Source organism: Podarcis raffonei, chromosome 11 (genome assembly GCF_027172205.1).
Source record: "Podarcis raffonei isolate rPodRaf1 chromosome 11, rPodRaf1.pri, whole genome shotgun sequence".
Classification (NCBI taxonomy): Eukaryota; Metazoa; Chordata; class Lepidosauria; order Squamata; family Lacertidae; genus Podarcis; species Podarcis raffonei.
This window is the reverse complement of record NC_070612.1, coordinates 52628233-52654552: the sequence shown is the minus strand read 5'-3', so window position 1 is coordinate 52654552 and position 26320 is coordinate 52628233. Positions and strand designations below refer to the sequence as shown.

Sequence of the window (26320 nt, the reverse complement as noted above, 5' to 3'; positions counted from 1 at the left end):
TTGCATTCTCCAGCTTTTGATACACACACTTGCCAAAATGTTAATATGTTCTGCTTCAAAGTAGCTCATTCTCTTCACGATGCAGCTTTTAATTAAAAAACAACAGCAGCAACATCTTGCTTTGACGCATGTACAGTGGTACCTCTGGTTACGAACTTAATTCGTTCCGGAGGTCAGTTCTTAACCTGAAACCGTTCTTAATCTGAGGTACCACTTTAGCTAATGGGGCCTCCCGCTGCCGCCAGCGCACGATTTCTATTCTCATCCTGAGGTAAAGTTCTTAATCCGAGGTACTACTTCCAGGTTAGCGGAGTCTGTAACCCGAAGTGTTTGTAACCCGAGGTGTTTGTAACCTGAGGTACCACTGTACTGTAATGAAAATGTCATTTGGCACAGAGGTTTTGCCCTGTCCATTCAAGATTTGCAAACCATACTAAGTCCATCAGTTGCCCATCCTGAACCCTCACCTGTCAGCATATGAGATGCAGGTAATCCTGTGCTACTCCCTGATGCCACAACTGACATGTGGGAAGGCTGGATTTGGAAACCTGTGTCTTATCATATATCCCCACCCTTCAGGGACTGTTCCCTGCCCTCCAGCTTAAAGGAGCAGGGATGAGTACTGAGATGAAATTTTTCTGTCCTCACAGAAAATACCTGATTTCTCCTAGCCAATCTGATGTTTGCTAAGAATACAAAAATTGGGGGGGGGGAATGTTTACAGGTGCATGCGACTAATTCAACTGATACCCATATCAACTATGAATCCTTTGGAGAGTCAAATGTAATGAGTCTACTTCAGTATTATAAGATAAAAATAAAGAAATATCTGGCAAGTTGAGTGTTATAGATTTCACCCCTGGGTCAAAAACATTTGCTCTCCTCGTGCATCCTCATACCAGATAATTGTCATGCCACCCAGAACAGCTAATCGGCAATGTTAGATCTATTCGCAAAGGGGAGGTGGTCAGATTATTAATCCCATGGGAGAGAATAATATTTCGTACTGCCTGATGTCACTGAGGCCTTGATATTTTATCAGTGGCATTAGGAAAATTACAAAGTTGAGGGGGGGAAAACATCTTAGTTCAGTGTTCATCAGTATCATAAAGCATGTGAAGAAGAATAGAGCACAATTCAGTGTGAGAGAATAAACTTGCAATCCAGGAAAGCTATGTTAACTTAACCCTAAATTTAGTTCTACTTCCAAATATATATTTTTGTAGATAAATACATCTTTCATTAATTCTACATTTAGCATTAGCATAAAATTTTAAACTAACAACTCCTCATCTTTACATAGTGGCAACGATACTGGCGGGAGTACTTAGTTGTGGATATCTCATTTTCTATTCTCTCGAAAAGAGATATCGCTCTTCTTCTGGTAACTGCTTTGCTGCCGCTGCTGTTAAATGTCTAATTTATAAAAGGGTTGAGAGGTTGGTAGCGCTTTCACTCCACACAACTGTTTACTTCTGGTATATTTTCAAAACAGCTATTAATAAAACAGTCTCACATGTTTGTTTTTTCCATTGTGTACAGGTCTGAAACATGGTACAGTCAGAAGAAGGAGTCTAGATGGCAGCTCCAAGATAGTGCTATTTTCACATAATGACACATTTGCCTTTCAGCTTCTCTTTCCTTTTCTGTTGCTTGCTTTTTTTGCCGTCAATCTGTAAGCTCACAGTCCTGCGTTTCTCCAAGTTCAGCAGCTCCTGGAACAACTCCTTCACATTGTGGTTCATCTTGGCAGAGGTCTCCATGAAGGCACACTTCCACTTTTTGGCCAGGGCTTCTCCATCGTTGGTCTGTACCTCTCGGTTGTGGTCCTCGTCGTTCTTGTTTCCCACCAGCATGATTGGGATGCTGTCTATATCCCCTTTGATTTGGCAGATCTGTTCGTAGATAGGCTTGAGTTCCTCCAAGGACTGCCGGCTGGTGACGGAGTAGACCAAAATGAAAGCGTGTCCTTTGGAAATAGACAAACGCTGCATGGCAGGAAACTGATGGCTCCCCGTTGTGTCAGTGATCTGCAAAGTGCATATGCTCTTATCGCAGCTGATCACCTGCCTGTAGGTGTCTTCAATTGTAGGGATGTAACTGTCTCTGAAGGTGCCTTTAACAAATCTCAAGACCAAGGAACTCTTGCCAACTCCTCCTGCTCCAAACACCACTACCCTGTAATCATTGCTTTGTTCAGGCATGGTTTTTCAAGCTTTGCGCTGCTCAACGAGGAAAAGAAACCTGCATGAGGGAAGAAATAGGAATCATCTATTAACAATTTGTGGGGGGAGATAGTTCAAAATAAATCCAGGACGCTAGAAATGGGAAACATGAGCTATGTTATCACACAGTGTGAAGGATGAGGCTCTTTCTTCTCAATTTTAGATGCCCATCTTTCAGTACAAAGCAGATCCGTAAATTTATATAACTCACTGTCTTTCTATGATTTTGAGACTCATGCAAAGAGGAAGTGTTCGCTATTGGTAAATTGCCACAGAGAGCAGCAGACACATTCCAAACACTGAAGGATTACACTCGCTCTACCTTTTCAAATGGAAATGGAGAAACTCTGCCCCAAATTTGGCCTGCCAAGCAGTTTCCCCCAAACCATACCCACCTGCCTCATGTCTGGCATCATTTGTGACATCAGGTGTGGAGTAAGGAGAGACATGGCACTAAGCTCCCCATTGCTTCCCCGTGTTGGTAACAAGCAGCAGCACTCAGTGTTGAGCAACGCCACCAACTTCTATCTGTTTACACCAATCACACATCTTTGTGTTTGCTGAAATGCAGGGGTGGCTCATAAATAAGGGTGAGCCATCTAATTACATATACAGTGGTGCCTCGGGGTTAAGTACTTAATTCGTTCCGGAGGTCCGTTCTTAACCTGAAACTGTTCTTAACTTGAAGCACCACTTTAGCGAATGGGGCCTCCCGCTGCTGCCGCGCCGCCGGGGCACGATTTCTGTTCTCATCATGAAGCAAAGTTCTTAACCCGAGGTACTATTTCTGGGTTAGCGGAGTCTGTAACCTGAAGTGTCTGTAACCCGAGGTACCACTGTAGAAGGTTCTCCAAGAGAAGCCAGCCAGCTCCTGCTAAGATGACAGTCAACACTAGACCACTTTTCTATGTGTAAGGGAGAATTCAATGCCATGCTTCCCTTTGAAATGATTGCCCCTATCGTACCCCTGTGTGGTATTCTGGGGGGCCGGGTTCTCCTGACACACACCCCCAAGCCAGTTTTGGGGAAGGGATCATGGAGACAAGGGGGGCAGAGAGCCCTGTTGTATTTGTACAGGGTTTCTGCAGATGGGAGTCATTCGTGTCCATTCCTAGGCCTGTAAATATGGGTTTTAGAGTGCTGAAGTGGATTGGGTGCCTTCTCCTGCTAATCTTCCGCCTGCCCCCACTCCCCCAAAAGCACTGCAAAAAAGCCTTTGTGTATCCACAATCAAAAAGCACATTTGATAGGGTTGTATTCACAGTTGTATCATTATTATTTTGTAGTGTTAAGCCAATGCACAGGAACACAAGTATGCCTCAGTAAATCATCACCACGCAAAATGAGATACGGCCTAGGACCCATGTACCTATGGGACCGCCTCTCCTGGTATGCCCAGTGGAGGACCTTAAGGGCCACACATGGCAACACTTTGGAGATCCCAAGTCGCAAGGTGGTTATATTGGTCTCAACTAGGGCCAGGACCTTTTCAGTACTGACCCCGACTTGGTGGAACGCTCTGTCACAAGAGACTAGGGCCCTGCGGGATTTGACATCTTTTCACAGGGCCTGCAAGACAGAGCTGTTCTGTCTGGCCTTTGGTTTGGATTCAGTCTGACCCTTATGTTTCCCTCCCCTTATGGTTTTGATCTATGGGCTACTATTAAAATGAGCTACATTTTAAATTGTATTTTAACCCGTATTTTAAATTGGGGTTTTTTTCTTTCTTTTCTTTTTCCCCCCTATTATGTTTTTATTGTCATTTTACTGGTGTTAGCCACCCTGAGCCCAGCTTTGGCCGGGGAGGGCGGGGTATAAATAAATATTATTATTATTATTATTATTATTATTATTATTATTAATGGGCATGCCTTTTGTGTGCATGCAGCATTTTGTCCACACACACTTGCAGATGAGTACAGAAAGAGTGGGGCAGAGAACATGCGAATAAAATGAAGGAGCAGGAAGTGCTTGCAGGTTGCACATGCTCCAACCCTGTACAGTGGTACCTCGGGTTACAGACGCTTCAGGTTACAGACGCTTCAGGTTACAGACTCTGCTAACCCAGAAATAGTGCTTCAGGTTAAGAACTTTGCTTCAGGATGAGAACAGAAATTGTGCTGCGGCGGCAGCAGGAGGCCCCATTAGCTAAAGTGGTGCTTCAGGTTAAGAACAGTCTCAGGTTAAGCACGGACCTACGGAACGAATTAAGTACTTAACCCGAGGTAGCACTGTAATTAATTTTAGAAAGTAAAATGAGAGGGAAGCCATGGAGGAACTAAGTAACGAAAGGAGAAAAACTCTTTCACCCCAATTTCCAAAATAAGATATTTCACTCTGTCTCTAGCCTAATGCAGAAAAGCTGGAAGCATTCTGGGCCTGATTCAAAATGTATCATAAATCCCAAGATTCTGCCTCGTTGAGCCATTAGAATGGGACTATATCTCAGCACAATATGGAGAAACAGGGATGGCATTACTGTTTCTCATAACCAATCGAAGTGTGAACTCCCCAGAGTATAATGTTAAAGACAAGTGGGCTGAGAAAATGCTAAGAGAAAGGATAAGAAGAGGCTCTAGAAGGCAAAGAGAAAGTAGGCGTCTAGTTCGTGTCACAATCCAGCCTACAGGAAGAAACAAGAGCGGAGGCAGTTAGAAGGAATTTCCCCCCCAGAGGATAACACTGACTAAATCTATGAGACAGCTGCTAACTAGGGCTATGGCTTAGGCAGAGCAGTAAAGAAGAGCCGTGACGACGAATAATGTCGCAATCGTGATTACAGCTAAAAGGACAAGGCAGATGGGACAATGCATCTTCAGAGCTTGCCAGAGCTGGGTACAAATAGCACAGAGCCAAGGGGATGACAGTGTTGTGGTGAAGTAATTTTTTAAAAATGGAAATGAACATGCGGACCAAGTCTGTTGTCCAGGTCGGTCATGTAACTAAAGATTCTCTGCATAGCTGTCAACTTTTCCCTTTTCTTGCGAGGAATCCTATTCGGGATAAGGGGATTTCCCTTTAAAAAAGGGAAACGTTGACAGCTATGGTTCTCTGTGTTGAGCATTTTTGCTGGTCGATCTGCCCTTGCCCTAAAAGGGGGGGGGGTGCAATTATGCAATGATGTCTTCCAAGTCAACAGGAAACTTATTATTGTCATTAATAAATTAATTAAATGTAATGTAATTAAATTTATATACCACCCTTCGTCCAAAGATCTCAGGGCGGCCGACATGATGAAAATGTAAGGTAAAAACACAAATAAATAGAACAAAAACAAAACAAAACAATAACCCCCCCCTTCCCACAGACACATTCAAAAGGCTGTGGAATATTAATCAGCCAAAGGCCTGGTTGAAGAGGAAAGTTTTCACCTGACCCCTGAAAATATATAATAAAGGCACCAGGTGAACCTCTCTGAGGAAGCCATTCCATTTGGAATTTGAAATCCCTCCTTCACCCCCGGTTTACTCTCATGTAAGAGTTTTGCTTTGATCCCTGGCTTTTTATTATTCCGAATAAACTTAAGAGCAACATGCTGTCATTTATTTAATTGTTGACCATTTATTTTAATTGGCAAGTCCTGGAACAGAAAATTGATTCTCGTAGCCATCTTAATCACTGATATTTTTGTTAAATAAGGGAAGTGAAGCTGCAAGATTTGTTAATTAATTGATTACATGAATTCATTAAAAATGAATTTAACTCTCTCTCTCTCTCTATATATATATAATATATATATATATATGGGGGGAGAGGCATTTTTATTTTAAAAAATTTAACTATTTATACAAACCACAGGTAGCATGTGCCATTTTTGGAGAGACATTGTACCTTCTCTCCATACTGCTACTGCTGAACTACATACATCAGTGTTTCCTAACCCTGGGTCTCCAACTGTTTTCAGATCACAATTCCCATCATCCCTGACCACTGGTCTTGCTCGCTAGGGATGATGGGAGTTGTAGTCCAAAAACAGCTGAAGACCCAATGTTGGGAAACAGTGACATACATGCATCATCTCAAAACAGAGGATGGGGTTCACCTGGTGGAGTCCGTCAGCAGAAGTCCTGCACAAAGACAGAGGGTCACAATGTGATTCCCCCTGATGCTCCCCCAAGATTGGCTATTGTATTGAACTTTATTACGGCCATTGGCCCATCACACGACAGTTTCCCATACCAACATAATGTACTTAAACCTCCAAATTTAAAACCGCCAAAACTTACAAAAAACAGACAAGAACAAAGCAAAACAAAAACAAAAGACCAACATCATACATTACAGTAAATTTGTAACATAAACATCACCCTCTACTCATAAATTAGTAGAATACATCAATGGTGATATCACCTAATTACATCCTAAAACATAGATCATAGTTTAAAGGGATTATCCGAGCTGCACAGGAGTCCATTTCTCTTCTTTAGGGATAGAACGCTGATCAAGAATCTGGGAACCATGAGTGATCTTAGGGGGTCATCATCATTTAATAGATATCTCAGTTTGGCTTCATTCGTATCATCGGCAATTCCCTTTAGATATTGAGCAAGAAACTTGCTCCTGGCCGATGAGTGAGATGCACAATCAAAAATTATGTGATGCAACGATTCCGGTGCCCCACAATTACAATCACATAAGAGCGATATCTGTCCATTGGAGAATCTATTTCTCAGCACGTTCGATGGGAAGGTGTTGAATCTTGCCTTTACAAAGCCCCAAGATTGGCTCTGGAGTAGGGTTGCCATTTTTCACACAATGAAAGTCTGGACAGAAAGGTTGTTGAGCTTTTTCTGGCAAAGTTGTTGAGGAAAATCACCAAAAATGATACTGTCAACATGGGTTGCTATACATCCAAATTTTCCCAGACCCCGCGCCCCGATTTCCAACCGGACACTGCTTCCGACTGCAGTATTCCGGATATGTCTGGGAAATTCTGGACATATGACAACCCTACTTTGGAGGTCAATATCTCTATGTGGAACAAAAAGCTACAGTTAGACCTGGATATGGAACAACTGGTTGGTTCAAAATTGGGAAAGGAGTACGACAAGGCTGTATTTTGTCTCCCTGCTTATTTAACTTATATGCAGAATTCATCATGTGAAAGGCTGGGCTGGATGAATCCCTAGCCGGAATTAAGATTGCCGGAAGAAATATCAACAACCTCAGATATGCAGATGACACAACCTTGATGGCAGAAAGTGAGGAGGAATTAAAGAACCTTTTAATGAGGGTGAAAGAGGCGAGCGCAAAATATGGTCTGAAGCTCCATATAAAAAAACTAAGATCATGGCCACTGGTCCCATCACCTCCTGGCAAATAGAAGGGGAAGAAATGGAGGCAGTGAGATATTTTACTTTCTTGGGCTCCATGATCACTGCAGATGGTGACAGCAGCCACGAAATTAAAAGACGCCTGCTCCTTGGGAGAAAAGCAATGACAAACCTAGACAGCATCTTAAAAAGCAGAGACATCACCTTGCCAACAAAGGTCCACATAGTTAAAGCTATGGTTTTCCCAGTAGTGATGTATGGAAGTGAGAGCTGAACCATAAAGAAGGCTGATCGCCGAAGAATTGATGCTTTTGAATTATGGTGCTGGAGGAGACTCTTGAGCGTCCCATGGACTGCAAGAAGATCAAACCTATCCATTCTTAAGGAAATCAGCCCTGAGTGCTCACTGGAAGGACAGATTGTGAAACTGAGGCTCCAATACTTTGGCCACCTCATGAGAAGAGAAGACTCCCTGGAAAAGACCCTGATGTTGGGAAAGATGGAGGGCACAAGGAGAAGGGGACGACAGAGGACAAGATGGTTGAATAGTGTTCTCGAAGCTACCAGCATGAGTTTGACCAAACTGCGGGAGGCAGTGGAAGACAGGAGTGCCTGGCGTGCTCTGGTCCATGGGGTCATGAAGAGTCGGACACGACTAAACGACTAAACAACAACAACAATAACTCCCCAGAACAGTTTGTCTGGAAAGCAGAGGACACATCTATCTGGCAAGCTACAATACTTGTGGAGATGAAACATTTGTAATAGCAAAGTTGAATTGCACTCATAGTATACTCCTTTTTTGCATCCAAATAGATGCAGATACAATTGATATTTTCAAACTCACAGAATCACACAGTTGGAAGGAAACTCAAAGATCCTTTAGTTCAAAGTAAACCCCTGCCTGGTTAAGTCCAGTCAAAGGTGACTGTGAGGTGTGGGGTGGCACTTATCTCGCTTTCAGGCCGACCGTTTGTCCACAGACAGCTTTCCAGGTCATGTAGCCAGCATGACTAAACTGCTTCTGGTTTCTTGTGATGTCACAAAAGCACTTGGCAACTGAGTGGATATACTGGCAGGCCAAGGGGAAAGCCCTTTTCTGTTCCCAGCAGGACAAACCTGGCAATGGATGTGACATTCAGCCCTGCCCAGGTTTCTTCCACTTGGAGGAGGCAAACTGGTGAGTGGAAGGAGGCAATCCTCTGGCAGTGGGATGCCATAGAGCAATAAATAAGGTAAGTTTGCTTGCTTGAAGGCTGCTGATTTCCATGGTTGGAAGCTGGCGGACGTCTTATGATGGTCCTAACAGTAGCTTCTAGGACAATGGGACACCGTGACAGAAACCAGAGTGCACGGAAATGGCCTTTACCTTCCTGCCACAGTGGTACCTATTTATCTACTTGCGCTGATGTGCTTTCAAACTGCTAGGTGGGCAGGAGCTGGGCCAGAGCAACAGGAGCTCACCCGTCGTGCGGATTCGAACTGCCGACCTTCTGATCGGCAAGCCCAAGAGGCGCCGTGTTCAACCCCCTGCTAACACAGGAAATACTCAACTACAACATCCTTGACAGGTGGTCGCTGTATAAAAACCTCCAGGAAACTCCACTATCACATGAGACAATCTGTTCCACTGTCAATCAGCTTGTATCTTCAGAATGTTCTTCCTAATGTTTCATTGATTAAACAACTAAGATTTCTTTAATTGGGTGAAAGCCGTAAGAAGAACATAAAATCCCTTGGTGCCATCAGACCGAAGGTCCACCTTGTTCAGAATTTTGCCCCTATCGATTACTACTGCACCAAGAAGCTTCCTTAAGAGTGGTTAACAGAAGATGTGTTGAATTGAAATTGGCAGAGCATTTTACAAAGGAATTGAAACCTGGGTGGGGTAATCTTGCTGCACTGACCTCCTCTTTGCCTCAGTATGACTGGATTGAAGATTTGCTGCTTCTTGTTGGTGGCCACTGGTCAGCAATATGCCCAGGATCGACGACTGAAACAGGCATTCCCTGTGCCCAAGGATCTAGTGTTAACATTATGATAGTGCCATTTCTATTTTTATTTTTTGTTCTTATGGCTAATTAGACTTAACTGTCTTCAACTCTGTCTAATCCTTTATGAAATTTATCAGCTAGTTATCAGCATCAGGACATACTATGGCAACTCTATAAATATGTGTGTATAATTTTTTTTGTTAAATTTTCTGTTTTACAATTTAAAGGACTCATTTTTACATCCTTAAAATATCAATGACTTCCCTTCTTCTCTTTCCATGGTTCATTTTACATATCACAAATCTCTGCATATTTTACAAAAACTATACCATTCAGTATTCCATTATTGCTTCCATTAGAACTTATTCACATTTGCCTTAATGCTGCCAGCATTTTCAGCTGTACACAATTATTTCCCATATATTAAATAAACGTTTTCCAATCTTCTCTAAACGTTATGTTCTTCTTGTTCTCTTATTCTCTATGTTAAGACTGCAAGCTGTGCATATTCTGTCAACTTAATTTGCCCTTCTTCTTTGGTTGGGACCTTGCTCATTTTTCATTTTTGGGCTAACAAAACATGGGCCACAGTTGTTGCATACATAAATATCCTTTTCTGGCACCTGGGAATTTCAGTCTGAGCAGCAACTCCATAAATTAACTGGATGTTGCATGAAGAAATATTTTGGCTTTTTTTTAAATTTCAAGTTAATACCAATTTCCTTGTGAAAAAGCAGAAAGATAATTCCTTTGGGCTATATTGTTACATGCCATGTCCATAGCTCTCAACTTTTCCCTTTTCTTACGAGGAATCCTATTCGAAATAAGGGAATTTCCCTTTAAAAAAGGGAAACGTTGACAGCTATGCATGTCTCTCAGTGAATCTCCTAGTTGCTGGTAAGCGTGTACATTCATAAGGTTTTGTATTTGTTCCATGAAAGAGACACTTTTAGTTTAATCTAATATATACTCTTGACTTGACGTGTAATGTGGATTAAGACTCACAGTATATATATAGCCTCCGCTACTTAGGAACTCTTTTCACATTAACTGGCTCTGATAGGGAAAGTCCTAATTTATTAGCTAGGTTTCTCTTTAAAAAAATCACTATAATATAAAATTATCATAAGTGAGCATAAGTAATGATTAAAGAATCTCTCTAACAAAATGTTTCATTACAGCCCCTGAGCAGGCTGATTTAAAAGAAATCATTGCATTCCTCTCACTGACTTATGCTCTTTTTTTCATGCAAGAGGTAACTGCAGAGCATCAGATTTTGGGAGCATGATCAACCTATGAAAACACTTGGGATACTCTGTAGGATCAGTTTATCCCTTCCTTTATGGCTAGTAGAGATAACAAGGCAATATCCAATTCAGTCATACTAAGAGCAGGACCATTACTGACGTCGATACTTTTCCGTGGATCTGAGTATGGCTATCACCCACCATTTATTTATATGGTGTCTGGCCTGTTTTTCACACTTTTATACACTTTTATGCCTTGGAATCTTCTGATTACACTTATTAGGAAGAAGAAAAAGAACGATTGACTGTAAAAATAGTGCGGGAAGAAATGCAAGGACCAGGGAAGCGGGACTAAAAAGTTATGTCTTCTATTTTGGACTCCCCAAAAAGCCCTATTCATAACACAAATGTTCTCTGTAGGGCAGGGGTTGAGAAGCTTTCCCAGTCCAAGACCCACATTCCCTCGCAGAGGGATGCGGGAGGAGTGGGTGTGTGCAGGGCCAGAGGCAAAGGTTGCCCAAGCAATGGATGCAACCCTTACCTTTGTATAGTAGTAAAAAAGGTAAAGGACCCCTGGATAATTAAGTCCGGTCAAAGGCGACTATGGGGTTGCGACGCTCATCTCGCTTTCAGGCCGAGGGAACCGGGGTTTGTCCACAGACAGTTTTCCAGGTCATGTGGCCAGCAGGACTAAACCGCTCCTGGCACACCGGGACACCGTGATGGAAACCAGAGCACACAGAAATGCTGTTTACCTTTCCGCCACAGTGGTACCTATTTATCTACTTGAACTGGTGTGCTTCCAAACTGCTGGGTTGCCAGGAGCTGGGACAGAGCAACAGGAGCTCACCCCGTCGCAGGGATTTGAACCACCAACCTGCTAATCGGCAAGCCCAAGAGGCTCAGTGGTTTAGACCACAGCGCCACCCACATCCCTAGGTAAGTATTATCCCTACCCCACAGCGGTACCTATTTATCTACTTGCACTGGCGTGCTTTCGAACTGCTAGCTTGGCAGGAGCTGGGACAAAGCAACAGGAGCTCACCCGTTGCAGGGATTTGAACTGCTGACCTTCTTATCAGCAAGCCCAAGAGGCTCAGTGGTTTAGAACAAAGCGCCACCTGCTCCCCTACTGTACAGTAGGCTACATTCTAGCCATACAAAAGGCAGAGTGTTATGTACTGAAGTTCTCACCCTGGGCCAGCAGGGGGATACTGTAGATAGTTTTCACTCAGGTCCACATATACAAATAAGGGATTGAAAGTGACGTTCATTGATTGGATAGTTACAGAAAATGGTTACTGTTGCGTTCTAGTGGAGCTCTGTATAAGCAGGCTGGCTGAACCCTTCAGTTCAGTTCTGTTCTGGCCTGTGAATAAACAAGAGCTGCTTGAAGAATCGCTGTGTCGTCTGATAGGTTCACCCATGACTTAACACAGAGGTTTCTACGCCCGCCCCCCCCCCCCCAGGCACACATTTGTCTATCTGGGAAAATAAGACCCATTATCAAGGACACATTCCGGCCAAGCAAAAACACTGGGATGACAGGAAGTACCGCCATCAAGGGCTGTGGCCTGGGGACATGTACACTGGAGCCAGACTGCCTTCAGTCTCCAGATCTGAAGTTCCCCATCCCCACTCGAGAGAATTTGCACACTGTCCTAGGTTTTCAGAAGCCAAGAATAAAGGACATGTATCGTGGGGACAGTCACCTTTGGGTGGACTTCAAATAGTTGCCCACCCCAAGGATAAATTATAGAGGGTGGGGATTGGAAAATAATAAGCAAAGCATAGTTTTTTTCTAAGTGAGTGTGTATATTCTATAAGTGTGAGATATTCTGCCTTGCGGGTCTTTTCATCTGGAGGATGGGCTCTGAGTGTTCATGCAGAATTTCAATCGGGGCGATTAATAATTCACAAAGAATTTTGTGAAGCATTTTAAGTACAGGACTGCAGACCAAGCCAAGTCACACCGAATTTAGCTGTAAAGCACAAGATGACTGATGTAATGAAAAGTCTCCATTTGAGGTTTTTTCCCTGAGCAAACAAAAATTGGTACTCCCTTTCTGTCCAACACTGCGGCATCCTCGATAAGATCCTAGAACTAGTTTCTTCAGAGAGGCTTTTTTTTTGCTAGTTGTCTGTTGGTAAAGGAGATGATTTCGTAAGCAATTTAATGAACATCAGCATTTACCAATCTTCTCCGAGTTTTCTAAGTACCCTGAACTGATGGACAATTGACACTAGAGAATACGAGTGATTGTAATACGGCAGAAGTGATGATCTCATGCTGTGTAGCACAGAGAATAGAAACATCTGTTGCATTACATACTCAGATAAGGGTTCTTAAAAAAACAGGATTCTTTTGCTTTGGCAATTGTTGAAGTGGTGCTAAATAGTAAGTTTATTTGATATTTCTATGGACAGCTCCGATGTATGGAAGTGAGAGCTGGACCATAAAGAAGGCTGATCACCGAAGAATTGATGCTTTTGAATTATGGTGCTGGAGGAGACTCTTGAGAGTCCCATGGACTGCAAGAAGATCAAACCTATCCATTCTTAAGGAAATCAGCCCTGAGTGCTCACTGGAAGGACAGATCCTGAAGCTGAGGCACCAGTACTTTGACCACCTCATGAGAAGAGAAGACTCCCTGGAAAAGACCCTGATGTTGGGAAAGATGGAGGGCACAAGGAGAAGGGGACGACAGAGGATGTGATGGTTGGACAGTGTTCTCGAAGCTACCAGCATGAGTTTGACCAAACTGCTGGAGGCAGTGGAAGACAGGAGTGCCTGGCGTGCTCTGGTCCATGGGGTCACGAAGAGTCGGACATGACTAAACAACTAAACAACAACAATGGACAGCACCTAATGGACTTTGCACACTGTTGCTTAAGAGAACACACATTCCCTCTTCTTAGTGTGTCAGTGGTGCCATTATTGTAGTGGCATGACAATCAGGCCAGTCTTTGCTTTTGAATTTTAGGAGCCTTGCTAAGTAATCTCAGTCAGTTGATGGAAACTCATTACAGACTACCCTCAAGTGCCATAAAGAAGAAGGTCATCGTTAATAGTTTGCTTTCCTAAAGGTGTGTCTAAACAGCAGCTTCCTGCATTTAGGGTTGGGCACCATTAAGCTTCTGTTCAAAATTAGAATTGTCTGGAAATGCACTTAAGAGTCCCTGCAGAAATGCTGCACGTTAGGAGATGTTAGTGTTTCATGTATCATTTCAGAATAAAGAACCAAACTCATGAGACCTCATTCAGAAACCCTAAGACACCAGAGTGCAAGACAGATGCATGCAATTGTGCCCAAAGTGGTATGTTAATTAAAACATGGCTTTGGACCACTGTATAATGATGATGGTGATGATGATGATGATGATGATGATGATAATAATAATAATAATAATAATAATAATAATAATAATAATATATTTATACCCTGCCCATCTGGCTGGAATACCCCAGCCACTCTGGGTGGATTACAGCACATAAAAAATTGTAACCATTAGACATTAAAAATTCCTGATAAAGTGGTACCTCGGGTTAATAACTTAATTCGTTCTGGAGGTCTGTTCTTAACCTGAAACTGTTCTTAACCCGAGGTACCACTTTAGCTAATGGGGCCTCCTGCTACTGCTGCGCCGCCAGAGCATGATTTCTGTTCTTATCCTGAAGCAAAGTTCTTAACCCGAGATAATATTTCTGGCTTAGCGGAGTCTGTAACCTGAAGCGTTTGTAACCCGAGGTACCACTGTACAAGGTTACCTTCAGATGTCTTCTAAAAGTCAGATAGTTGTTTATTTCCCTGACATCTGATGGGAGGGCAATCCACAGGGCAGGCACCACTGCAGAGAAGGCCCTCTGCCTGGTTCCCTGTAACCTCATTTTTTGCAGGGAAGGAACTGCCAGAAGGCCCTCGAAGCTGGACCTCAGTGTCCGGACAGAACAATGGGGTGAAGATGCTCCTCCAGGTATACTAGGCCAAGGCCGTTTAGGGATTTAAAGGTCAGCACCAACACTTTGACTTGTGCTCAGAAACATACTGGGAGCCAATGTAGGTCTTTCAGGACAGGTGTTATATGGGCAGGTAGGGTCTCAGCCTGTGTACCAGATGGAGCTGATAAACAGCTGCCCTGGACACAGAATTGACCTGCACTTCCATGGACAGCTGTGAGTCCAAAATGACTCCCAGGCCGAATACCTGGTCCTTCAGGGGAACAGTTATCCCATTCAGGACCAGGGAGTCCTCCACACCTGTCCGCCCCCTGTCCCCCAAAAACTATCCTTCTGTCTCGTCAGAATTCAACCTCAACCACAATCTTCAGATGCTATGATGATCACTTGTAGCTGGTTATGAGATCAGGACATAAACATGTTTTCATAAAAAGTCAAGGTTTCATAAGAGAAAGCATTTTGAAGTAAAATTATACAGTAGTGCCACCTTGCTAGGGCTGCTAAATTTTTTAATAGTCCTCCCATACCAGCTCAGAACCAATTCCTGCATTTATTTTCTTCTCCCTTGCAGTGGGGCTTAAATCAGATTATTTTAGCTTACTGCATGTTCTGGCACTCAGTGGTTACCTGTTCTGACTGTCTGTTCTGCTTCTGAACTGTTTGTAGTGTCCTCGAATAATAGGTCAAGGACATTTAAACAGGAGGGATAGAGATTTAAGATTACAAGGAACATTGAAGTATAAGGGGATGGTTTGACAGTGCAACTAAGCACTTAGAGACCTTGTGGGATCTGCTGCCACAGGGCCAAGCTAGATGTGATGTTAAGCACATAAATATACTTCTGTGGTTTTTGTTATGCGCACCCAGGTGCAATGAAGCACAGACAATCCTAGAATAAGTCACAGAGTATCAATATTGGGATGAAATTGGGCCACAACTTTGTTGATTACAAATACCAGAACTTGTTGGCATATGCAGATTAATGGTTGGTAGGGGATGACCAAGGTTAAGGGTCACCCTACAACATTCATCATATCCAGGAACCTCATGTGATAATTGGCAGAGGGCTCTAAGATCTGGCAGCTCCTGAGTTGGGTGTCTGGACATGAAACACCCCTCTGGGTTTGGGGATACTTCTGTGCTTTCAGGCTCCATAATAATAATAATAATAATAATAATAATAATAATAATAATAATTTATTATTTATACCCCGCCCATCTGCCTGGGTTTCCCCAGCCACTCTGGGCGGCTTCCAACTGAATATTAAAAACAATACAGCATCAGACATTAAAAACTTCCCTAAAGAGGGCTACCTTCAGTTGTCTTTTAAAAGTAAAATATGGTAGTTGTTTATTGCCTTGACATCTGCTGGGAGGGCGTTCCACAGGGCAGGCGCCACTACCGAGAAGGCCCTCTGCCTGGTTCCCTGTACCCTTACTTCTCACAATGAGGGAACTGCCAGAAGGCCCTTGGCGCTGGATCTCAGTGTCCGGGCTGAATGATGGGAGTGGAGACGCTCCTTCAGGTATACAGGACTGAGGCCGTTTAGGGCTTTAAAGGTCAGCACCAACACTTTGAATTGTGCTCGGAAACGTACTGGGAGCCAATGTAGATCTCTCAGAACCAGTGTTACGTGGTCCCGGCGGCCACTCCCAGTCACCAGTCTAGCTGCCGCATTCTGGATTAATTGCAGTTTCCGGGTCACCTTCAAAGGTGGCATGAATCAGGAGGGGACCATGGCCAGGAGAACTTTCTGGAGTCCACCACTGGGCAGGGTCTAGGCCTGGGAGAGGCAAGGTTATACCCTTGCCCTACTGGTCAGTTTTAAAGATTCTCACACATTCCTTAAAGGCACATCAATGTTGAATGCATTCACACCATTAATTTCACATCTACTTTGGCCATTGGGGGCTTCTGAAGAGGATCTGGACAGGCATCTGTTGGGCGGGGGTGCTGAGATATAAGGCTATCCTGATACAAAGAATCTGATTATCTGTTTAGGGCCACTTATTAGATGCTGTGAAATATATCACAATTGTGCCAGTTAGTACTGACAGCAGCATTCTCAGAGGCCAAACAACTCTACACTGTGTCTTCACACACAAATGGCAGAGAGGAATAGCCCAACCAGTCCATCATTCATTGATCACAGGGCTTCATTTCTGATTAAGCAAAGCAGCTGGCATGTTTTCAATGAGCAGTCATTAATACTGCTATTTTGAAGGCCTAAGTAGCAAGAGAACAATCAGTTCTGGTGTTCCATATTTCCAGCTGAGCTAAGTTTAATCACAGAGGATGAAGTATTCATACCAGTAGCTGACAACATTCAGCCAAACCATCTTCTAAAAACCATATGAATTATGTGTGGGCATACAGGGGAAATACATTTGATGCTTAAAAAATATCGAGTAAATTTCGGTATAATTTAGATGTTGCATTTGCAATAAAATATAGTCTAGTTACAAATGAGATGGGTGAGAGATTGGTTACATTATCATCAAATAAATGAAGTGTTTAAATTAGACAGTAAAATAGGCTTCCAGGTGGAAAAATCAAAATTAGAGACTGAACTGTTAGAATCCAGTACTAAGAATTTGTCAAAAATGTATGATCTGCTGCTGAAATGGAATACACAAGATGAAATGGTAAAATCAAGTATGATTAAATGGGCTCAGGACATTGGTCATAACATCATGTTTGCTGATTGGGAAAAGTTGTGGACCACCGGGTTGAAGTTTACGGCGTGTAATGCCTTAAGAGAAAATATAATGAAAATGATTTATAGGTGGTACATAACCCCAGTCAAGCTTGCAAAGATCTACCACTTGCCTGACAATAAATGTTGGAAATGTAAAGAAAAGGAAGGTACATTCTTTCACCTCTGGTGGACGTGCCCGAAGATTAAGGCATTCTGGGAAATGATTTACAATGAACTGAAAAAGGTATTTAAATATACTTTCCCCAAGAAACCAGAGGCCTTTCTCTTGGGTATTGTCGGCCAGGGGGTGTTAAAGACAGATACAACTTTTTTTATGTATGCTACAACAGCAGCTAGAATACTTATTGCAAAGTACTGGAAGACACAGGATCTACCCACACTGGAAGAATGGCAGATGAAGGTGATGGACTACATGGGCTTGGCAGAAATGACGAGCAGAATCCGAAACCAGGGAAGAGAAGCGGCGGAAGAAGAATGGAAAAAGTTCAAGGACTATTTAAAGAAATATTACAAAATTAATGACAGTTAAAATGATGTTGGATTAAAATAAATGGTTACTATTAGTATTGGTTAAGACAAAGAGAATAAGGATGATTAACATAAATTTATAGTAAAATAAGGGAAAGATTCGCTGAATAATTATAAGAATTTGGAATACAGAAACGGGAGGCAAGAGGAAGTCGAGGAAGAAAGGTTAAAGAAATTAGGATATGAAATGGTACTTGTTTTTTGTTCTGTTATTGTTTGTTGTTTATTTATGTATGTTTTGTTTGCATTAATATAAAAATTGTTTAATAAAAATATTATAAAAAAAAAATAGTTACAAATGAGATGCCCTTTTCTCTTCCCAAAACAAGCTGAAAATTCCGTTGCAAGGAAGCCACATCCAGAGAAAAATGCTTGCTGCACTTGTCAATCATTTTAATACTGTGGTTAACAGATCAAAACCAAAATACTACAAATTCAGTACCAGTTGTTACAAAGTCCATTTTGGGAACTGGCCAAGTCTATGGCGCTCCTCTTGAACCATGTTCAGAGTTTTAAATGCATCCATTAAATGTGGGTGGGGCATCTGCAGAAATTACATGGTTTATATTAATTTTCTTTAGTCTTCTCACACACTTCAAGACTAGACAGCCCTTCACAAAGTTGGTCTATTGTACCAATTTGTCACACCATGATTAACCAAGATATTAAGATTCTCCTCAGAGACAATTCTCTGGATACCTCCACTGTTATGTACTGAGCTGAATAGGATCCAAAATGCAGCAGTCTGATTGGTCCTAGAACAAAAGATTCAGAATGCAGCAGTCTGATTGGTCCTAGAACAATAGGATCCAGAATGCAGCAGTCTGATTGGTCCTACTACAATAGGATCCAGAATGCAGCAGTCTGATTGGTCCACAGGAGCCACCCAATCCAGCTCCAGGTGGAAGTTAATCCACAACCTGATTGGCCTACAGGAGAATCTCGGAATTAGCCAATCGCGTGGGGCCCATTGTATAAATAATGTATATAAAGCAGACATTCTGGGGGGACTTCCATTCCTCCTCACCACTATGAGCTGAATAAAGAGCATGAAATCCACTCTCGACTCTGAGTATATTTCATCCACCAACAGAAAAGAAACAGGTGGTTATGTCAGACAGTGTCAGAGACCGTGCTGAGGAGGGGTGCACTAAGGAGGAATGGTGGGAGCTACCCCCCAACCCCTACCCCAATCCTGACCCTGATCCTGAATCTCCCCAGGAGCAGGAGGACGGTATAGATTTGGAACAATGGTTTGCAGAGGGGCATAGTTCAGAAGGAGGAAGCTTGGAAATATTGGATGGGGAACAGCTAGCAGAAGATGCACTGGGAGAGAGAGAGTTAACAGATTCACAGTCTCTGGACAGCATTCACCCCCTTCTCCAAAGACACAGAGAGCTCAGAAAGTGTTAGAACAGAAAGCAAAGAGGGTACAAGCTCAGATTACAAAATGTAGGAGTGATGTACATTAATAGGGATGGAATGGGGGAGTGAGCCTTAATTGGGAGCAGCACCATTTCTAGTAGACGTGTTCTTTTTTCTCTCTCCCTGTGATTATGAAAGAATCTAACTGGTAAGACGTTCCTTTCATTTGATCTCTTCTTATTTACTGCTACGGGGAAGGAAGCCGATTCCCTGAAGCCTGACAGACAGGGCCTTTGTGGTGGTGGCACCCGACCTTAGAATTCTCGCTTTGACTGGTATAGAGTATTACAGTCTTTACTTTCAGTGCCAGACTGAACAAGGACAGTCAGATGCAAAAAGCATTCAGGGCTCTTGCACCTTTAATATATATGCAGAATTTGTGTCAACGCGGGTGGCGCTGTGGGTAAAACCTCAGTGCCTAGGACTTGCCGATCGTATGGTTGGCGGTTCGAATCCCCACGGCGGGGTGAGCTCCCGTCTTTCGGTCCCAGCTCCTGCCCACCTAGCAGTTCGAAAGCACCCTTAAGTGCAAGTAGATAAATAGGTACCACTTTATAGCGGGAGTCCCATGGACTGCAAGAAGATCAAACATATCCATTCTGAAGGAAATCAGCCCTGAGTGCTCACTGGAAGGACAGATCCTGAAGCTGAGACTCCAATACTTTGGCCACCTCATGAGAAGAGAAGACTCCCTGGAAAAGACCCTGATGTTGGGAAAGATGGAGGGCACAAGGAGAAGGGGACGACAGAGGATGGGATGGTTGGACAGTGTTCTCGAAGCTACCAGCATGAGTTTGACCCAACTGCGGGAGGCAGTGGAAGACAGGAGTGCCTGGCATGCTCTGGTCCATGGGGTCACGAAGAGTCGGACACGACTAAACGACTAAACAACAACAAAATACTGAGTGGTTTATAAATACTCATCAATCAATCAAACTAGTAGAGAGGACAAGAAGGAATTTTGCAGGATCTCAAGCAGGTGGTCCCCTAGGACCACCTTCAGGAATATCCTCTCCCCAAACGGCAAGATCTATTGTGTGCCAAGGCCCCATGACCCACAGTTCCCAAATTGATAATAAACACACGGACACGAGTATTTTGGTTTATGGGTTCAAATCATCATCATCATCATCATTTATTATTTATTCTCCGCCCACCTGACTTCGTCTCCCCAGCCACTCTGGGCAGCTCCCAACAAAATATTAAAAACATGATAAAACATCAAACATTAAAAACTTCCCTAAATAGGGCTGCCTTCAGATGTCTTCTAAAAGTCAGGTATTTATAAAAGTCAAATTATAAAAAATTATTTTATAAACTGCAATTACAATATAGTCACCCTAATGTTCAAAATTAATCTTGGGAGTCTTTTGTCCTTTTTATGATAACTTGTGAAAGTTAATGTCCTGGCTAGTGCCTGTTAATAACAATTGGAGTCGCCTGAAGAATTCAGAACAGGGCTGACGCTATGAGGTTTAATCCCTGAAATTATCTTCATTTTCCAGTGACAAGATTTAAGTTCAATTCGAAAGGGGGAAAGTAAAGAAACAATCGTGGGATTCGGCGAGTCTCATTACTGCCTAGCATTGATTTTCAGTCAGAGCCGCTGAGCATTAGTGGATAGAACCTTATGCAACCTGGAAATTGATGTGCTTTCACCCATGCTGTTGCTTTATGGAACATCCATCTTAAAAAAGGGGAAGGATGCTAGCACTGTAGTATTCACTAGTCATTCTGACACAAAATCTCTCTCTCTGCTGCTTTAATGCAACGTCTATTGGATTACCGGGGTTTCCAGAATGTGCTGACAGCATCTCAGTTAAGGAATGTAGAAGATGGAATCTAGCTTCCTTTTTTTCCACATTTCACTAACTCTTTATATTCCTTGGCTCCTGGCTGATGCGTATCAGCAAGTAAATGAAAAGCAGTATCCTCATTTAAATTATGACATTCTTGTTTCCAGGTTAAATTTATTATTATATGTTAGAGGGCTCAATTTAGATGAAACGTTCACTGTTTCTCGCCATCAGAATAAGATAATTTCACTCAGCCTTGCACCAAAGGAAACTATATTGTGGTGCTAGAAAGTATCTGATTGTTTTTCCAAATTATTTTAAATTGCCTGGGTGACTCAGTTGACTGCCATAGATTTTATAATGGGCATCTTTAGCTGAAATGTGTATTTTGGAAGCTAGGGAAATTGTTTGGGCATCCAAGTAGACACTATTAGTGTGACTGCAACTCATTTCACCACTGGAACAAGACCACAGTATCTTGCACTGCCTATCAAACTGCCCCACACATTTTTCATGCCATCCAGAAATTCTCCCTTGAATTCAATGGCCATAGTACCTGGTGGGTTTGCATTTTGAACTGTTGTCCAAGCGCTACCCGTGCAATAAAGAATTGTACTGGAAATATACGTGGTTTTATTTTCTTTTGCAACACACAGGGGGGGAAATACAGTGTTCTCTGAGGCATGGTTTAAAAGAAAACAAATAGAATTCCAGAAATGGAAATTAAATGTCATAAATGATATTTCTGCAACACACCTGCCTGAACCAGGAGGAAAAAATGCTTTAGGGAATAGAATAAAATAAATGGACTTCCAGTGGAAAGCAGGTTCCATACCTTATGACCCACCAGTGCTGGAGAGGGGGATGCAATAGGAAGCTAGGAAACTGTTTAAGGGCAGGTCATATTGTTTGCCCATTTATGCAGTGGGCTCCAGAGTCTCCAACTGTCAGGGACTGAGCAGAGGAGGAGGCGGAGACTGCCTTTCCCTCCTGTCCCTTCCAGTTGTACCTCAGGTTGCATACACTTCAGGTTACATACGCTTCAGGTTACAGACTCTGCTAACCCAGAAATAGTGCTTCAGGTTAAGAACTGTGCTTCAGGATGAGAACAGAAATCGCGCTCTGGCGGTGCAGCGGCAGCGGGAGGCACCATTAGCCAAAATGGTGCTTCAGGTTAAGAACAGTTTCAGGTTAAGAACAGACCTCCAGAACGAATTAAGTACTTAACCCGAGGTACCACTGTATAGATTTACAACAGAGAATTGAGGGAGGTCACAGCTCAGAGGCAGATGAGACGAAAAGTTGGGAAATAATGGGAGAAGAGGAGGCAGAACCGGAGCGGCAACTGGCTGACATGTTGTCACTAGAAAGCATTCTAGACCCAACATCTCCCAGAACCTGGCAAGCCTTAAAAGTAGGAGGGCAAAGAGCTAGTAGACAGAGGGCATCTAGCAGCACCCGTAGAGGAGATGGTGATGATGAATGAGGAAGTGTGAGAGACAGGGGTTGGAGATTAATTTGGGACAATGCCATTATCCAAGAGGCTGGGGTCTATAGCCTCTCTCTGTAAAGTTTGAAATAAAAATGGACTGTAAGAAACTTTTCCTTGTCTTTATACTTCCCTGGGCAACCAGCCGGGAGCTGCTGACAGTATCCTAACATCAACAGAGGTCTTTCACATCACCTATGACCTGATAATTTAAACTGGGGGTTCCAGAGGATAAGCCTGGGATGTCCCCCATGCAGATCAGGTGCTTTACCCCTGAGCTAAAGGCCTTCTGTCAATAAATGCAGTTCTGAAACCTTTAACAGTGGTTCTCAACCTGTGGGTCTCCAGAGGTGTTGGACTACAACTCCCATCATCCTTGAGCTCTGGCCTTCCTAGTTAGGGATAATGGGAGTTGTAGTCCAACAACATCTGGGGACCCATAGATTGAGAACCGCTGCTTTAACACCTTATCAGTCTCTACAGCCACAGCAGGCGCTGTAACTCTCCAATGGTTTGACTTCCCCCGCAAAGGCACACTCCTCCATTGTCTCCTGAGACAGATGCCAACAACAAAATATGACGTATCTGAGCACATGATGCACAGAAAGAACTCAAATGTAGCTAAGGCCAAACATGCGCCAAGATCTTTCATCCTCACATGTACAGAATCACAAAGTTGGGTGGATCTCCCAGGCTTCTCCAGCCTAGTACCCTGCAAGAAGATCCTTCCACATACCAGAAGAGAGAGTTTTCCCATTTTTAAATACATCTCAACGCCAAATGCTGGATATACACAACACAGGAAAGCCACTCATGTCATATTCTGAGCACAGCTGGCTGCTTAATGATGGAAGCAGAACAGAGCCATGGCCTGAACCACCTTACTTACGTTGTTTTTGTGAAAGTTTCCATGAAAGAAGATGTCACAACCACCCCAAGTCTATTCCATAGCTGGAATGCTCTTGTATTTAGGAAGTTTTTCTAACTCATCTGCCGGCGCTTGAGTGAACCAATTTTCCCTGTTCTTTTTTCTGACTTCATTTGAAAACTAAATATTGACTCCACCTTCAATTAAGAAGTAGCAACGGCTGTCACGGGAATTAGAGGAGTTCTGCAGACGAAATCTGCGGTGTCAGGAGATGAAATCCAGCTGATTAAATGTCCACAGATAATTGTGTTTCAGTTCACTTGGGCCGGATATTAAAAAAAAATCTGGGAAAGATTTCCTTTCTTAAATGAGCATAAGAACCTAAGAGGATTCCCACTAGATCAGCCCAACAGCCCATCTAATTCCTGTTTCCCAATAGTCAAGGAGATTCGCACGGGAAGCCAACTAAGCAGGACATGAGGGAAAGAGCTAGGATTCTGTAGCTGGAATTGAGTCTAGTATCCATTTAGAGACATTTAGACTCGCCTTAACTTCTATTAAATTGACTAAGCCCTTTCTAAAGCTGTCCGTGTCAGTGGCAAGTAATTTCATAGGTTAACAATGCACTGTGGAAATAAATATTTCCTTTTATCGGTCATTAAGCTTCCAGAAGTTATCTTCACTGAATGGCCATAGGTTTCTGGTATTATGAAAGGGGGTGGGGAGTATTTCCGGCCACTTTCTCTACGCCAGCCGTGGCTCAGTTTGTAGAGCATGCAGCTCTTGATCTCCAGATCATGGGTTTGAGCCCCACATTGGGTAAAACGATCCCTGCTTTACAGGGGGTTGGACTAGATGACCCTCTGGGTCCCTTCCAAGGCTCCAAATCTATGGAATCTATGAACCGTGCATCATTCTGTCATTTCTCCCTCACTTGCCTTACAGCTGCAGTTTCTTGAACCACAACAAGCACAGCTTTCCGGGAAAATCTATTTAATAATTATTCACAACTTGTGTGGGGCTAAATGTTACAAGAAAAAGTGCCAATATGTGCTAAATTCAGCTGGATAATGGTGAAGCACTTTCTAGATCTGCAATACTTCCGGTGGGAACATTTTCCCATATGTTTTATAGGGCTATAACATGGCCCCTGTACAACACCAGGAATCCATACTCCACACACATAACTAAATTCTGGCTGCAATTCCGTGCAAACTTGGGAGTAAGTCTCTTTGAATTCAGAGGAGGCTGCATTGCAGGGGTTAGACTAGATGACCCATAGTGTTCCTTCAAACCCTACAAGTCTATGATTCTATTCTTTAAAGATAAAATAAAATAAAGCAAGCTTAATTCCAAAAAATCAACCTTGCAAACTATATGGTTATATGGGAAACAAGCATAAATGCACATTTGCATAAGCATGTGCATTCCTATTAAAAATAACTACATAAGCATGCAAAAGTACAAAGAAAACACTTTGTGAATCTTCACTCCTTAACGTATTTTGCTTTAAGATAATGAAGGAAGTCTAGATAAAATAACTGATTTTCTTAAACAGTTCTTTGTTTTGATTTCTTTAGGGGCTAACGATTGATCAAGCTGTTCAAAGCAGGAGAACCAACCCATCTCTGTTCAAAACATGTCAGGGACTATTTGTTTAAAACTTACCAACCTGCACTGCCTTACTCTCTGGCTTCGAAAATATTCAGATCCATTTGCCAGGGCTCTCTCTCTCTTTTTTCAGAAACAGAAAAGGTCCACGAGAATCTAACCCCAAAATGTATCACCTGCACATTTTGAATGCGGAGCTATGAAGTTCTCCCTCACTAGTATTCCTCCCTTTTGCATTCCAAAATGTTTCCATCCACTAAGTTTCCCCTCTGATTTTATTTTTAAAAGAACATAATAATCTTGTATTACTTACACCCTTTTCCAGCAGACAGATGGGTCAAAACATTCCTCACATTTCATTCGGGTGAAAATTGTAGCCTAAAGCCAGTCTTGTAATGTGCATCCTGACCATTATGCAACATTCTAGAGAGAGTTTATTAAAAAATAAAAAATGAGGAGACTTACCTGAGAAGAAGAAGTCTGATAAATATGCTTCAGTTTTTGCCTGTCATAGTAGCTGAGGTAGAGGCTTTCTGCTGAGGCTGGGAGCTGGCTGTTTTTTAGTTCTCCCAATCTGTATCCCTCCTCCTTCCCTCTTCCGCTTTATGTCCAATTGGTGGCTGTTCTTTGGTGCTCCTGGCGTTTCTTGTGCTTTAGTCACTGAGATGCCAGCTCCCTCTCTTCCTCTCCAGGTCTCTGGGCCGTAGTTAATGCTTGTGTCCCTCCAGTTACTCCCTCTCCTCTCTGTGGCAGAACAGCTCTGGCTCCGGCTGCCGCATCAGCTGCTATTAGTACCTAAATGGCGCCTGCAAATCTCATCTAAGCTTCTAACTGCCACCTACTGAATAAATGTGGAATTCACATCTTTGGGATGGGCTGGGTTTGGTCTTATTAAAAAAAGAGAAATTCAACACTCGGGTAAAGGCGGTCATCTCTGTCGTGCAATTGGGCTCGCATCCTTCAAAACTGCATTTTATTTGTTTTGTTTTCTTCGCCTCTCCAAATGCAGCAGCAGCCCTGCTCCTTGAGCCTGACAGAGCTCACATAGGCAATTTCATGGCTGAAGTTGTGCACAGAATGGCCTCACAAAATTCTCCGCTTCATTTGCGAGCTCACAAATTGGTGGGAACTATTTCGCAGAGTTTTTCCATGGAGAGAAGTGTTTCCCCCCCAAGTTTTAGTTCCA

General features: G+C 42.9%; 1 protein-coding gene across 1 annotated transcript; it reads right to left on the bottom strand.

Moving 5' to 3' along the window:
* Nucleotides 1-1177: 1177 nt before the first annotated feature.
* Nucleotides 1178-25940, bottom strand: DIRAS2 (DIRAS family GTPase 2). Its single transcript, XM_053409180.1, has 2 exons — nucleotides 25600-25940; nucleotides 1178-2244 (listed from the first exon to the last, which is right to left on the bottom strand). Exon 2 carries the CDS (start codon nucleotides 2202-2204, stop codon nucleotides 1605-1607), a length of 600 nt encoding a protein of 199 aa, XP_053265155.1. The 5' UTR covers nucleotides 2205-2244; nucleotides 25600-25940; the 3' UTR covers nucleotides 1178-1604.
* Nucleotides 25941-26320: the final 380 nt, after the last annotated feature.